At 38.5% G+C, this 15,742-nt stretch overlaps 1 protein-coding gene across 7 annotated transcripts in view; it reads left to right on the top strand.

Moving 5' to 3' along the window:
* Window positions 1-15,742, top strand: part of ZPBP (zona pellucida binding protein) — a 105,696-nt gene that overhangs the window by 13,863 nt on the left and 76,091 nt on the right. For all 7 annotated transcript variants that reach the window (XR_015766719.1, XR_015766720.1, XM_028108959.2 and 4 more), the window contains one exon: window positions 7,134-7,283. Coding sequence is in view for 5 of the 7 variants with exons in the window: in XM_028108959.2 (XP_027964760.1) it covers window positions 7,134-7,283 (150 nt within the window). In the remaining 2 variants the exon portion in view is untranslated. The remainder of the gene's footprint in view (window positions 1-7,133; window positions 7,284-15,742) is intronic.

The raw sequence follows: 15,742 nt of genomic DNA, 5'->3' as shown, positions 1-15,742 counted from the left end.
GCTGATTCTAAAGTAGCTTAAGGTTTAAAGAGGTACTCCTCTCTTTGGGTGAGGTGGTTCTTCAGAGTGAATTACTCAGCCCTTAATCAGTGAGTGACCCGCCTGGTGGGTGCCATTGCGCTTCCCCTTGTTGCAAAATGCAAAGATCAAACTTAGTATCTCTGCCTGACTGTAGTAATGCAGGAGGAGGGAATTAGCAGAGATCCTAAGAGATTGTGCACTTAATATAAATCCATGAAATGGGCCAGGTATAAAAACATGCAGTACTGAAAATGTAATTGGATTTTATTTTTACTGCTCTATAATAGTAGCACATATGTCATGCAAACATGTATGTTAAATATGTTTACATTTGGTGGTTAAAACCCTGTAAGTTCAAAAACAGAAGCATCTAAGTATTGTTCTATTGTAACAAATGTTACTCCTTTGATTTGGAGATTGAAATCTGGAACATTTTCTTCTCTAAGATGCCATGCCAGTCTTGTAGTTTATCTTGCAAAATATAGTCTATGATTGAATTTTGAAACCTTCAACTAAGAGCAATAATTTATTGTATTCACTGTCATAATGGAAGATAAGATGTTCAGAAATGTAGTTATAATAAAATCATATTAATACCATGTTTTTTTATTTATAAACACTATTCTCAGGAAATTCTGGTATTCTGACATCATGATCACATTTAGTTTGCAGTACATGATCGCACCATAATTCACTGTCTACCAGTTTTAAAGCTCATTTGTTGCACTATCATTATGATTTCAGAAAGAACTGGAATTGTTGTCTAATTTTCCTACAGCTTAAAAAGTGGAGAATCTCTTTGGAATCTAGATTAAACTGCACTGTACCTAGTTATCTTTTTATGAATATTCCAAAGTTAGTTTCCCTAAAATTGAACAAAAGAAATCATGTGATTATGTAATTACTTGCACATTCTCCTGGAGAGAAATACTCAGCTTGTTTAGATGGGTTGTAAAATATAGGGACCAATCTTAGATTTGGTCTCTTTCTCCTTCCCTTTCCCCACCTTCTCTCTCAGCCCCCACTCCCCTCCCCCCCCCCCCGATTTCTTTCTCTCTCTCTTTATTTTAAAGAGAGAGCACATGGGCAGGGGAGAGGCAGAGGGCATGGGGAGAGAGAGAGAATCCCAAGCAGGCTCCATGCTCAGCATGTAGCCTGACAGAGGGCTCAATCCCATGACCCTGAGATCATGACCTGAGCCAAAATCAAGACTTGGACGCTCAACTGGCTGAGCCACCAGGCGCCCCTCCTTCAATATTTTTTTTATTTACAAATGTAATGCATTTTTTGCACAAAGACCTATACCTCTTACCCCAGCCCTTCTTCCATTCTGATGACTTAACTCGTTCTGGTGTGTGGACTTTCCCACTTTTCTGAACATATATAAACACGTATATGTATATCTGTTGAATTTTACCCTGTAACTACACTCTTATTTTTAATGAGATCATAGATTATATTTTATTCTGCCTTACTATTTTTTTATGGAATGAAGCCGTTCATATATACAAATGTATATAAGATACATGCAAGTTATGACACACAATAAGACAAACATCCTAGAACCTACAAGTCAAGATCTACCATTACCAAGACTGTTGCACCTCTTAGTAAGTTGCTTAAAAATGCTATTCTTCTCTCCCCAAATCCCTGTTAGGTAAGCAGTGTCCTGACCTTTTACAGTATTTTTCCCTAGTTTTTCTTTTTGTATTTGTCCTGTACCTAAATACACCCACACATACACATACTAGTTATTTAATTTTTTTGGACAGCCTTCTTCAGCAAGTACAGTCATTTCCTCCATTTTATATGTGAAAAAACAGAGGCATTGAGAGAAGAAGGTACTTAGCTGAAATCATGTGCCTTGAAGTCTGGCTTCAGAGTTCACAGGTATAACCTAAATGAGGTAGGAATAGGATTTTCCTTTCTCACCATTTTGTGAGTTTTTGTATTTTGTATCTTTTAAAGAATTTGTCCCATTTAGGGGCGCCTGGGTGGCTCAGTCAGTTAAGTGTCTGCCTTCGGCTCAGGTCATGGTCCCGGGGTCCTGGGATCGAGCCCCGCGTCGGGCTCCCTGCTCCGCGGGAAGCCTGCTTCTCCCTCTCCCTCTCCCGCTCCCCCTGCTTGTGTTCCCTCTTTCGCTGTGTCTCTCTGTCAAATAAATTAAAATCTTAAAAAAAAATAAATTCTTAAAAAAAAAGAATTTGTCCAATTTAGAGTCTTCTTTCAACTTGTTGACTTTGTGAGCATGAAGTAGTTTGTGATACTTTCTTTAATATATTCAGGATCTGGATGATGTGCCCCTCTCTGCTTGATATTGGCTGTATCTTTTCCCTTCATTTTGGTCTCTCTGGATACAGGTTTAACAATTTTATCAGTCTTTTCAAAGGACCAGCTCTTGGTTTGATTTTTCTCTTATTTTTTGTTTTCAATTTCATTGGTCTCTTTTTGTTTTTATTATTTTCTTTCTTCTGTGTGATTTGGGTTAAGTTTGCTTATCTTGTGCTGGTTGTGAATTCTGGATTGACAGGTTTTTTCTTTCAGCATTCTAAAGATGCCCTTCTGTGTTCTTTTTGCCTGTTTTCTAATGGGAAGTCTGCTGTAATCTTACCCCAGACCCTCTGTAGACATTGTGTCAATTTTTCTAACGGACTTGAAGATTTTTTCTTTGCCTTTTATTTTCAGTGATTATATACCTCTTTTTTGTTTTTTATATTTATTCTGCTTAGTGTTCTCTAAGCTTCTTGAACATTTAGTTTGGTATTTGCCATTAATTTTTGAAAATTCTTAGCCATGATGTCTCCAAGTATTTGTTCTGCCCCATGCTGCCTCTCCTCTCCGGAGATTCCTGTCACACAGATTTAACACTACATGATATTGTTCCACAGCTCTTGGATTCTTTCTTCTTGGTGGTGGCGGTGGCGGGTGTTTTATTTTTTTTCTCTTTGTGATTCAGGTTGGGTTGTTTCTTTTGACCTGTCTTCAGGTTCATTGATTTTTTTCCTTAGCTGTCAAGCTTTTTACAAGCCCATAGAAGGAATACTTCGTCTGGGTTATTGTGGGTTTTGTGTGTGTGTGTGTGTGTGTGTTGTTGTTCATTTTGTTTTACTATTCTAGCATTTTCATTTAATTCTTTCTTATAGCTTCAGTCTCTGCTGAAATCTCTCCTATCTGGTCTTGCATATTATCTATGTTTTCCATTAAATTTTTTGGTACATTTGTCATTGTTATTTTATTTTTTAAAGATTTTATTTATTTGACAGAGAGCGACAGCAAGAGAAGGAACACAAGCAGGGGGAGTGGGAGAGGGAGAAGCAGGCCTCCTGCTGAGCAGGGAGCCCCATGCGGGGCTCGATCCCAGGACCCTGGGACCATGACCCGGGCCGAAGGCAGACGCTTAATGACTGAGCCACCCAATCGCCCCTGTCACTGTTATTTTAAAATAACTGTCTAATATTTGTGATATCTTTGTCATTTAAGAGTCTGCCTCTGTATATTGTTTGGTATTTTGGAAATGTGCCACTTCTTTTCTACATGCCTTCGAATTTTATGTTAAAGTTGGACATCTTGAATAAGACAGTAGATAGTAAGTATTTTTATGTTTTGAAATCAACACCTTTTTAAAAATAGTGTTATGTCAGGGCGCCTGGGTGGCTCAATCAGTTAAGCGTCTGCCTTCGGCTCAGGTCATCCCAGGGTCCTGGGATCGAGCCCTGCATCAGGCTCCCTGCTCAGCAGGGGAGTCTGCTTCTCCTCTCCTTCTGCCCCTGCTCATGTATTCTCTCTCTCTCTCTCGCAAATAAATAAAATATATATTTTTAAATAATATTTTGTCTTTAGTATTACAAGTTTGTGTTAATCTAGTCAAGAATTTGTCTGGGTTTAATATTGGTGGTTGTAGTGGTTATTGAAAGCTTCAGATAACTTAAAAGATAGTTTTTGGTATAGGCTGATTCATGAGAAGTTATTTTTCCCCAATGTCTAATTTTTCCTTGGCTTTGGTTTCCCCTTTAAAAAAAAAAAATTATCTGGAAAGAATCTCTTGCAGTTCTTCTAATTTGATTGCACTGCATTTTTACTAGATTCTTATTACTGATGGGTAGTTGAGGCAGAGGGACAGTCTCTGATGTTTGGTTAAGCTTAGTTTTGGCAAGTATGGCATCCCTGGGTCTTGTGGTTGGGGGGGTGGCCCTCACAAATGCTCCAACCCCTTCTCCAGCTTTAGTGTTGGCCTAGTACTTCTTCCTAACTCTTCCTCAAGAATGAGGCTCTTTTTTTTCCCTTCCCGTTTCCTTCCCTGGTGGTACCAAGTTTCCACAGTGCCCCAGGTGACTATTTTTGTTCCTTCTCTCCCTCTAGATTAAAGCATTGTTCCTTACCAGAAAGTGGGGGAAAGGGGTGTGTGGGTAGACTTTTGAAAGGGTTGCTGGGGCCTCTCCTCTAGCCAGAACCCAATGGGAGTCTTGCTCAAGATTTTCCTCACCTTCCGTTTGATCACTCAGTTGTTGCTGAAGGTAGAGCCTATAAGAGGGTATAATACCCCCACCTTCTCCCACCCTAATATGTGTGTTCCTCAGAAGCTTCACATGTTCACACTGGTTGACACTTGGCTTTTAGCAATTCACTGCAGACTTTTAGCTGAGTGTTCTTAAATGCTTGGGTCCTTGTTCTATTTATAGGTCACTGTCCCCAGATTTCAGGTTTGTTGGTTGCCTTCCCACCGTCATCTTTTGATAGGCTCAAGAAGAGTTGTTAATTGACAGTTTGTCTTTTTCCTTATTGTAATAGTGGGATTGATGTTCTCATAGTCAACTTCCATATCTGAGCAGAAACCAAAAGTGTAAGCCTATTTTTAAAAATAATAAGTTGTAATGAAATTGTACTTAAATTTTGCCATGTAATTTTAGAACTCTAAGACATGGACTTCTGGCAATCCAGTCCAACTCTGAATTTTTAGATGATCAAGCTAAGTTGTAGAGAAAGAAGTACTAATTCATTGACTGTCTGCTGTTGTATGAGTTGTTACAGTAATATCCCTCGGCATCTTGAAATTTCCATTCAAACTTAGTTACTTAAAAGTCATTTTTTAAGTGGTGTTATAGAATGGCTTTTTCTCTTGGCTGTGAAATCCTCTGGGTATCTTTTCAGGTGTGCCACTTTTAATATTTTAAAAATAAGAAAGTGAGAGGGTGTTTTATTATGTATCATATGCTACTTGTTTTTCTGGCTCTCCTAGTATTTAGCATTGTAGTAGGCATTCAAGTATGTATTAATGCACTTATTAACTGATACTTCTGGATTGGGAAAATTTCATTACAAATTATTGCCAAAAATGCATATAGCCTCATTGACGACATGGTATTTAAATTCTGTGGGCACTTTTTTTTTCTTTATAGGTTGAGAAGAATAGGTATTAACTCTTCATTATTTTTTTTAAGTTTTTATTTAAATTCCAATTAGTTAACATACAGTGTAGTATTAGTTTCAGGTGTACAATTTAGTGATTCATCACTTCCATACGACACCCAGTGCTCATCACAAGTGCACTCCTTAATTCCTCACCCATTTCATCCATCTCCCCACCTACCTCCCTGCTGGTGACCATCAGTTTGTTCTGTAGAGTTAAGAATCTCTTTTTTGGTCTGCCTCCCTCTCTCCCTCTCTTTCTCTCTCTCTCTCTCCCTCTCCCTCCCCTATACTCATTTGTTTCTTAAATTCCACGTATGAGTGAAATCCTATGGCATATCTCTTCTTCTTTTCTTTTTATTATTTTTTTAAAAGATTTTATTTATTTATTTGACAGAGAGAGAGACAGTGAGAGAGGGAACACAAGCAGGGGGAGTGGGAGAGGGAGAAGCAGGCTTCCCGTGGAGCAGGGAGTCTAATCTGGGGCTCGATCCCAGGACCCTGGGATCATGACCTGAGTTGAAGGCAGACGCTTAACGACTGAGCCGCCCAGGCGCCCCGGCATATCTCTTCTTTGACTGACTTATAAGGACACCTTTTACCATATTTACTATCAAGTGCTTGTCTCTGCTGAAATATATAGCAAACACTTGAAAACTTGTTAATCTGTTTTAGAAAAGAGACATGTTATGATAAATATGTAATCTTTCATCAAAAAATATTCATGAAGAAATAGGGATTGCAGTATAAACATAGTCTGAATTTATAACCCTTTTTTCAGCTTCATCCAGGATATGGAAATGGGAATTCTTTTTTTTTTTAAGGATCTTCATTTATTTGACAGAGAGAGACACAGTGAGAGAGGGAACACAAACAGGGAGTGGGAGGGGGAGAAGCAAGGAACTGGACTTCGGAAGGATTAAGGGATTACCTGAGGTTTACACAGTTCATGAGAAAGAAAGGCATGTCTAAAACCCATGTCTGAAGCCTGGACACCACACTCTTCTCCCATTACATAGCATAGCTTTCTCCCAGGGTGATACTGAAGTAATGAAGCACGTGGAAGTCAAAAGGGCTTTTACATCTGGTCCTAACTCTCAACCTGCAGTTCTGTGCTTGTGTGACTTTGGACAGGTCCAGTGATCTAATCTTCTCTTTTCTTTCTTGAGCAGCCCTTAAGGTTGTAACCCAGCGTTTGCCTGCTCTCATGTGTAATGACTAGAAGTACCTAGTTGTTAGTGAGTATCTTGGGTTAGCCTTTGTTCTGGGTGCATTCCTCCCTTTCGCATGTAGTTTGTAGTTTGTAAGCTTATGGAAGGCATAGCTTATCCATAAAATACATGTATACATAATTACTTTATAGCGTATGCAGATATCTACTGTTTTCATACATCTGTGAATATCTGGTAGTGCCCACATTAATGCAAGGAGATCAGGAGGGCATTAAATACGTGTAATTGTTAGTCTCTTACTGCTTAGGCATCCACACAGTTGGTGACTCTGGTTAGTAAAAATCAGACACTAAGAAGGTCATCCTGGCACCTGCTATCAACAGTTGACACAATGACTGGTGATGCCCCCAGCTCCTTTCAGTGGTTCTGTAGGTAAATTTTGGTGGTTTAGCTCTGTTTAGAAAATACTTTGTCATTTTATCTCAGTGTCATGTCATTTAAGCAACTAAATACTGTATTTTACTCCTTTATTAGAGAACAGCACTGCACAAGTAACAACCACAGGAAGTCTTATATTCCAGAACTTTGAGGAGGGCATGAGTGGAGTGTACACATGTTTCCTGGAGTATAAACCGACTGTGGAAGAAATTGTTAAAAATCTTCAACTAAAATATGTTATATATGGTAAGAAGTACATTTAGTTGTATTTTAACATTTCTTGATATTTTCAAATATTTTAATATCTTTAGGTTTGTCTTTTAAAGGCACTTTGTCATTTTTAGTCTTCTAATTAAAGAAAAATTCCTGCTTGCCTGTGTTTTACAAAGTACTCTGTAAAGTGTTAGTGGTGAGGGCAGGTCTTGTTTTTTCAAGGGCAAGTTGACAGGAACACATAATTTTAAGCTGATGAATGAAAATGGGGGTTATGGAAATCGTGTTTTCAAATTATTACAATATTATAGCCTGTACTGCTTTTAAATTCTGAGTTTCATGCTTGATGGCACACTGCCCTCCCCCCAGACAGGAGCATGAAATGCCACTGTAAAATCCTTTTCTAAAAGCAATTTGATCTCTGGAAGTTTGAGATTGGGAGACCTGGGTGGATAATGGAGTGGCCAGGAGAACAGCCTGAGCAAAGGTGGCTTGTAAGTTCCCTCTCACCGGGGCGGCCCCGTGCGGCAGAGAGGGTAGGGGCCCTCCCCCATGCACCTGTCTGATCTCCAGCACCTGTGAATGTGCTACCTCACAATGGCAGAAGGGACTCTGCACATATCAAGAAGGTAAGGATCTCGACAAGAGGAGATTATCCTAAGGAAGTGGAGTAGGCCCAGGACAATCAAAAGGGTCCTTATAAAGAGGAGGCGCAAGGGTCAGCAGCAGATAAAGGACACGTTATGGTGGAAGGAGAGGTCTCAGTGGTTTTCTTTGAGGGTGGAGGAGGGGCCATAAAGCCAGGAAGTGCAGGAGTCCTCTAGAAGCTGAAGATGGCAGACATGGAGCTTCCCCTGGAGCTTCCAGAAGGAATGCTCCCTGATTCTAGCCTTGTAAGATTCACTTTGGACTTCTGATTTCCAAAATGGCAGGATGATAAATTTGTGCCATTTTACGCCACTACATTTGTGATGATTTGTTACAGTAGCAATAGGAAACTGATGTACCATCCTTGTCACAGCTGACTTACAGAACAAATGGCAGAATTATTAGTGGTTTTCTGATAATTTTTGGTCACTGAAAAAACACTATCCCATATATCCATATAAAGAAAGACATAATTTTTTTTATGAGAAATTATATTAACTTTCTTAGGCAAAAATTTGTTTAATCTTCTGAATCGGTCACACTTCACTTTTGTTCAGTAGTTCTCTCCATCTTGGTATTTCATAGGTCTTGTGTGTACTGAATATCACCTCTGAGGGGGTGTAGTCACATCGGCTGACAACTGTAGCCACGCCCAGAATGAATGCTGGGCCCAGTAACGATGAGCACAGCTAATCTGTGTTTTTACACGTAATTCTGATAACCATAAAACGCACCTAGTGCTTCTGCAAGGCATAGTCAGAAGTGCTTTATCTGTATGCAGTGTATTTAATGCCCGCAGCACACTGTGCAGTACATACTGCTCTGTTCTGTCTGTACAAACACCGAGGCACAGAGGGGTTACGTGACTCGGTCAGGGCCACGCTGTGAGAATACGGGCGGACCAGATGTGAGCCTAGCAATTCTGATCCCAGAGTTGGTGTTCTTACTTAAAAGTTAACTTATGTTATACAGGCACAAAAGCCAATCAGATCCCTTTTTTATCTTTTTAAATATAAGTGCTTTAGTATATACATTTGGTATATAAATGGCATTTTTATTATTATTTTTTAGTATAGCTGACACAATGTTACATTAGTTTCAGCTGTACAACATAGTGATTCAACGACTTTAAACTTTATGCTATGCTCACCACAAGATACACACGTATTTTTGTATTAATGGAAATTAAATTGTTAGTATTTCTGTAAGAAGAGTTCTATAAGGTAGAATCTTCTACAGAATATGCAGTGTTATTTTTGATAGATTCTGCCAGTTTCCCTACACAGAATGGACCAATTTATATCCCTGCCATACTAAAACTTCATCTTCTATAAGATATTTTTTTGTTGGTTTCTGTTTGGCTTGTGCTGAGCAAGCTTCCCTGAATTAGAACTGAATTCACTTATAATTACATTATATCTTTATATATGAAGTGTTTAAAATTTTAGAAAGTATCAAAAATAACATAACACCCAGAATTACTATCAGATTTAAATATGGCAAGATCATGGATGTGTGGTGACTTATTCCTTTAATATGCCCGTCCTTAATTAGTAAATTTGAGCATTTAAAAGTGTTTTTGTTACCTAGTAGATTACATTGCCTTTTCAATTTTGATGCCATTTTCCTTTTGGTTGGTTTGCCTTTTTCTCAGTAATTTATAGGGTCTTACCAGTCTGCATACCAAACCTTTCTTTATCATATTGCTGTAGCTTCTGCCTCTCTCACTATGATGTTGTTTATGCTCCAGAAGTTTCAAGTATTGTTGTTATGGTGAGATTTACCACCTGTTTTTGAGTTGTGATTTTTTTCGGTTTAATTTTTTTCTGAGATCTTTCCTTAATATGTAGAAAATAAAAAAAGATTGCCTATATTTATTTGGTTGGCCTGGGTTTTTTTTATTTTTTTATTAAAAGATTTTATTGTTTATTATTTATTTATGGCAAGTGGGGGAAGGGGCAGAGAGAGAGAGAAAGAATCTCAAGCAGACGCCGAGCTGAGCATGGAGCCTGACGTGGGGCTTGATCTCATGACCCTGAGATCGTGACCTGAGCCAAAATCAAGAGTCGGACACTTAACCAACTGAGCCACCCATGGCCTGTGTTTTTTTAATTAAACTTTTTATTTCAAGGTAATTGTAGATTCATGTATAGTTGCAAAATACAATCCAGAGATCCCATGTATACTTTACCCAGCTTTCCCCCATAGTGACATCTTGTGAACATATAGTACATAATCAGGCCAAGATGCTAAGTTTATTTAGTACACCAATCTTAATCAGATTCCTCCAATTTTATAGTATTCCTTTGTGTGTGTGTGTGTGTGTGTGTGTGTGTGTGTGTGTGTGTGTGTGTGTGTGTTTAATTCTCTTAAGTTTGATCACAGGTATGTTCTCCTGTATCCACTGCTGCAGTTAAGATACATAGCAACACCAGGAACAGAAGTATACTTTGGGTTGTCTTTTCTTTTTTTCTTTTTTAAAGCTTTTATTTATTTATTTGAGAGACAGAGAGAGTGAGCAGGAGAGAGAGAGAGCACAAGCCGGGGTGGAGGGGCAGAGGGGGAGGGAGAAGCAGACTCCCCACTGAGCAGGGAGCCCAATGCAGGGCTCCATCCCAGCACACTGGGATCATGATCTGAGCCAAAGGCAGATGCTTAACCACCCAGATATAAGTACAGGAATATAGTATATAATTTCATGGGATTGGCTTTTTTCATTTGACTTAATTCTCTGGAAATTCTTCTACATTGTTGTGTGCATTTCTCATTCATTCTCTTTATTCTGAGCTGTATTTCGCAGTACAGATGTGCCACATCTGTTTAACCCCTCACACACTGAAGTGTGTGGATTGTTTCAGGCTTGGGGCTATAACATATAAAGTTGCTATGAACCTTGTGTGTATAGTTTTTTGTGTTGATACAGGTTTTTATATCTGTGGGATAAATGCCCAAAGTGTGGTAGTTACATATTAGTTTTACAAGAAATTGGCAAATTCTTTGCCACAGTGGCTGTGCCAGTTTACATTCTGACCAGCAGCTTCTCTATGTCCTCTCCAGTATTTGGTGTTGTCGTTATCTTTGATCTTAACCATTTTAATGGTTGTGAAGTGATATTTCATTGTGGTTTTCATTAGTGTTTATCTAATGTCTATGGACATTGAACATAATTTATGAGCATATTTACCATCTCTACACCCTCTTTGGTGAAATGTCTGTTGATATCTTTTGCCCATTTTCTAATTGGTTTGTTTGATATGTTACTGGTGTTTTGAGTTTTTTTTAAAAAAATACATACTTTTTTAAAAAATACATTAAAAAATAACCTACTTTTGTAGGTTATGTTATTTGCGAACATTCTAGTCTATATCTTTTCAGTGTCTTGAGATTTTTTTTTCTTTTTTTTTCCAAAGGGAGGGGATCCAGAGTATATTTTTTTAATTTTTAATTTTTTTAACCTCTTGACGCCCTCATCTATTTTTTCTACCCTTCACTACCTGCCTGGGGCAACCACCAGTTTGTTCTCTGTATCTGTGAGCTTTTCTTTCCTTTCTTTTTTTAAAGATACATATAAGAGAAATCATACAGTATTTGTCTTTCTCTGATTTATTTCACTTGGTATAATGCCTTCACAGTCCATCCATGTTGCCACATTTATGCGCACATGCATGCGCACATACACTCAAATCCCAAGATTTTATTAGCCAATTCAACCGTCAGTGGGCACCGCTTCCTTATCTTGGCTGTTGTAAGTAGTGCTGCATTGAACATGGGGGTGCACATATCTTTTTGCATTAGTGCTTTTATGGGGGACAAATCCAGAAGTGGAATTGCTGGGTCATATGGTAGTTCAATTTTCATTTCTTGAAGAACTTCCATACTGTTTTCCACAGTGGCTGCCCCAGTTTGCATGCCCACCAACAGTACACAGAGGTTCCCTTTCTCCACATCCTCACCAACACACGTTGTTTCTGTCTTTGATACTAGCCATTCTAACAGGTGTGAGGTGGTATCCTCATTGTGGTTTTGATTTGCGTTTCCCTGATGATGACGTTGAATATTTTTTTCATGTACCTCTTGGCCAGCTGTGTTTCTTTGGAAAAATGTTTATATAAATCTTATGCCCATTTTTAATTGGATTGTGTTTTTTGCTGTTGAGTTGTCTCAGGTCTTCATATATTTTGGATATTAACTGCTTATCAGATACATGTTTTGCAAAAGTTTTCTTCTATTAGTAAGTTAGCTTTTTTATTTTGTTGATTGTTTCCTTTGCTGTGCAGAAGCTTTTTAGTTTCATGTAGTCCCACTTGTTTATTTTTACTTTTGTTGCTTTTATTCTTGGTGTCAGATTAGAAAAATTGCGAAGGAGTTTGTCACCTATATTTTCTTCTAGGAGTTTTATGGTTTCAGGTCTTACATTCAGTTCTTTAATCTATTCTTGTGTATGGTGTAAGATAGTGGTCCAGTTTCACTCTCTTCTTTGGGTGGTCCAGTTTTCCCAGCACCATTTATTGAAGAGACTGTCCTTTCCATCATTGCGTGTTCTTCACTCCTTTTTTGTAAATTAACTGACTGTGTATATGGGGATTTATTTCTGGGTTCTCTAGTCTCTTCCATTTATCTGTCTCTATACCATACTTTTTTCATTACTGTAGCTTCATAATAGAGTTTGAAATCAGGGAGCATGATGCCTCCAGCTTTTCTCAAGATTGCTTTCGCTATTTGGAGTCTTGTGGTTCCATACAAATTTTAGGATTGTTTTATTTCTGTAAAAAATGCCATTGGAATTCTGATAAGGATTTTAATGAATCAGATTGATTGGGGTAGTATGAACATTTTAGCAATGTTAATTCTTACAACACACGTACATGGACTATCTTTCCATTTATTTGTCTTCTTCAATTTCTCTCCTTAATGTCTTATAACTTGTAGTAGTTTTGCAGAGCCAAAGTTCTTCAATTTCATGAGGTCTAGTTTATCAAATTTGGTTATTAATCATACTTTTGGTATCAAGTCTAAGAATTCTTTGCCTAGCCATAGACAAAGATATCCTCCTATTTTTTTTCTAAAGTCTTTCAGTTTTACTTTTAATGTCACACATTTTCAATTAATTTTTCTATAAGGTATGAGGTTTTAACTTTTTATGTATGGACATATAGTTATGCCAGCTTCATTTCTTGCAAAGTCTGTTTTCCCTTTGATGAATTGTTTTTGTACCTTTGTTAAAAACCAGTTGAGAATATTTGTGGGGGTCTATTTCTGGGTTCTCTCATTTCTTCCAGTGATCAATAGGTCTATATCTCTGCCAGTACCACACTGTTAGTTAATATAGCTATCTGGAAACATTCGATACCAAGTAGAGTGGTTCCTCCCACTATTCTTTTTTATGAAGATTGTTTTTATGTTTTCTGGGCCATTCTCTTTCCATATGAATTTTAGAATAATCTTGAATGTATCTACAAAATGTCCTGCTGGAATTTCTATGGGAATTACATTTACTCTATAGATAAGTTTGGGGGAAAATTGTCACCTCTTCTATAATGAGTGTTTCAATTCATGAACATGGTATGCCTCCATTTAATTAGGTCTTAATTTTCTTCTATTTGTTCTATTGCCATAAGCATGGCATTGATGTCTCTAACTAATAGTGTTTAGCTGTTGATTTCTTTTTTTATTTGTCAGATTTTGTTTCGTTTTGATGCTTTGTTTTAAGGTGTGTCTGTGTTTATAATTGAGGGATTGTCCTTTTTATCTTAATAAAATGTTCCTCTTTCTAGGAACATTTTTTTTTCTTTTAAAGTCTGTCTTGCCTGATAATTGTATAGCCACTTCTGCTTTCTTGTGGTTGCTGTATGCATAGTGTATCATTTTTCATTTTATTACTTTCAATTTATTTGTATCTTTTAATGTAATATGTGGCTCATGTAGACACCAAATAGTTGATATTGCTTTTTCAATCCAGTTTTGGTTTCTGCCTTTTGATTAGATAGTATCATTCATTCACATTTAACATTATTTTTATATAATTAGATATACACTATTGTTGTATTTCTTGTTTCATGAATGTTCCTCTATTTTTCATTAATTCTTTTGAAGTAAATGCACATTTTCTAATGTGGCATTTTAATTTCTTTAATGATTTTTCACTATATATTTTGAGTTATACTTTATCTTTTGGTGTGGATTCACATTATTGACTGAGGTCATGTTCTTTCATTCTGGAGAACTTCTCTTAGCTGATTCATTTTTTGGCCAGATCACATCTGCTGAGCCCCTTGGTCCATTTCTGCTTTCAGTGTTTTCATTTTTCAACTGCAGTATGTCCACGTGGTTCATTTTTTATAATTCTTACTTTATAGATATTCCCTATTTGATGTGAGATTGTCATTATGCCTACCGTCTTTAATCATAATTTCCTTTAGTTATTTTAACATTTTCTTTCTTTTTATGTGCACGAGCCAGGGGAAGGGGCAGAGGGGGAGAGAGAGAAAGAATCCCACGCCGGCTCCATGCTCAGTGTGGAGCCTGACGTGAGCCTTGATCTCATGACACTGAGATCACAACATGAGCCAAAACTGCAGATGCTCAACTAACTGAGCCACCTAGGCGCCTGTTTTAACATATTTATGATGAATGCTTTGAAACACTTATCTTTTAAATCCCATATTTGATCATTCTCACAAGTGGTTACTATTCCCTAGCTTTTCCAGTACATGAGTCATAGTTTCCTGTTTCCTTGCTTGACTCAAATTTTTTCCAGAAACTGGACCTTTTAGATAGTGTAGGAACTCTGGGTAGTGACCCACACCCCTGCCCTCCCCAGGCTTGTGATAATTATTTCATGTTTATTTGCTGAGCAAGTGCCTACATCATTTCTGTGAAGTTCACTCCTCACCCACCATAACACGAAGACACCCCACGCCCACCGCCCCCCCCCCGCCCACCCTTGTTTGTTTTAGGAAGGTGCAGCATGAGTGTACCCACAGCAGTATGATGGATCTTTTGTTTTTAACAATGCCCTGGGCATAAATTCCTCTGAAGACTGACCCAGTTAAATTTGGGTTCCTTTGAAGTGATATTCCCCAGGTCAGTGCTTGAGATTTTTTTCTGACTCCGGGATAGCTCCTCCCAGCTGACTTTTCCAATGTTGCTCTCTGACAAACTAGGCAGGCTCTTATTCACCTGTTTATCCAATGAATCTATAAAAGTTTTCCCAATTGTCTTTCACAAGACCTCTGCTGTTTTGTTTTGTTTTTTTTTAAGATTTTATTTATTTGACAGAGAGATAGGAGAGCACAAGTAGGCAGAGCGGCAGAGAGAGGGAGAAGCAGGCTCTCTGCAGAGAAAGGGAGAAGCAGGATCTCTGCAGAGCAGGAAGCCAGACGCGGGGCTCGATCCCAGGACCCCGGGATCATGACCTGAGCCGAAGGCAGACGCTTAAAGGCTGAACCACCCAGGCGCCCCTGACCTCTGCTGTTTTTGAGACTACCCTGAGGTTCAAGCTTCCCTGCACTGGATCTCAAGTAGTGTCTGTTCCTTTGAGAAAAGATTTGGAGCTCTCTGTTCTACAGCCTGCTCCCCCCCTTTGGCAAATCGTCTGACCTGCAGCCCCTGGGCTGAGGGTGGGGACAGTGGTGTGCTCCCGCTGAGTGCCACCCTACTCTAGTTGCTTAGCGCTTGGTCGAGGGAGAGCAGCGGCATCCCTGGGACTCCTCCATTTGCTGCTCCTGGTGTGGATCCACTCACACCATAAACTGGGCAAGGGCTGTGAGGGCCCCTAGGATTTTCAGCATTGCTGCAGGCAGTGTTGAGCCTCTGTCTCGCAAAGTGCTGATGAGTGGACTAAG

This window comes from Eumetopias jubatus, unplaced genomic scaffold (genome assembly GCF_037043125.1).
Source record: "Eumetopias jubatus isolate StellerSeaLion01/CBP00866 unplaced genomic scaffold, mEumJub1_p1.0 scaffold_14, whole genome shotgun sequence".
Classification (NCBI taxonomy): Eukaryota; Metazoa; Chordata; class Mammalia; order Carnivora; family Otariidae; genus Eumetopias; species Eumetopias jubatus.
The sequence above is the reverse complement of the archived record's forward strand: the minus strand, read 5'-3'. Positions and strand labels throughout refer to the sequence as shown.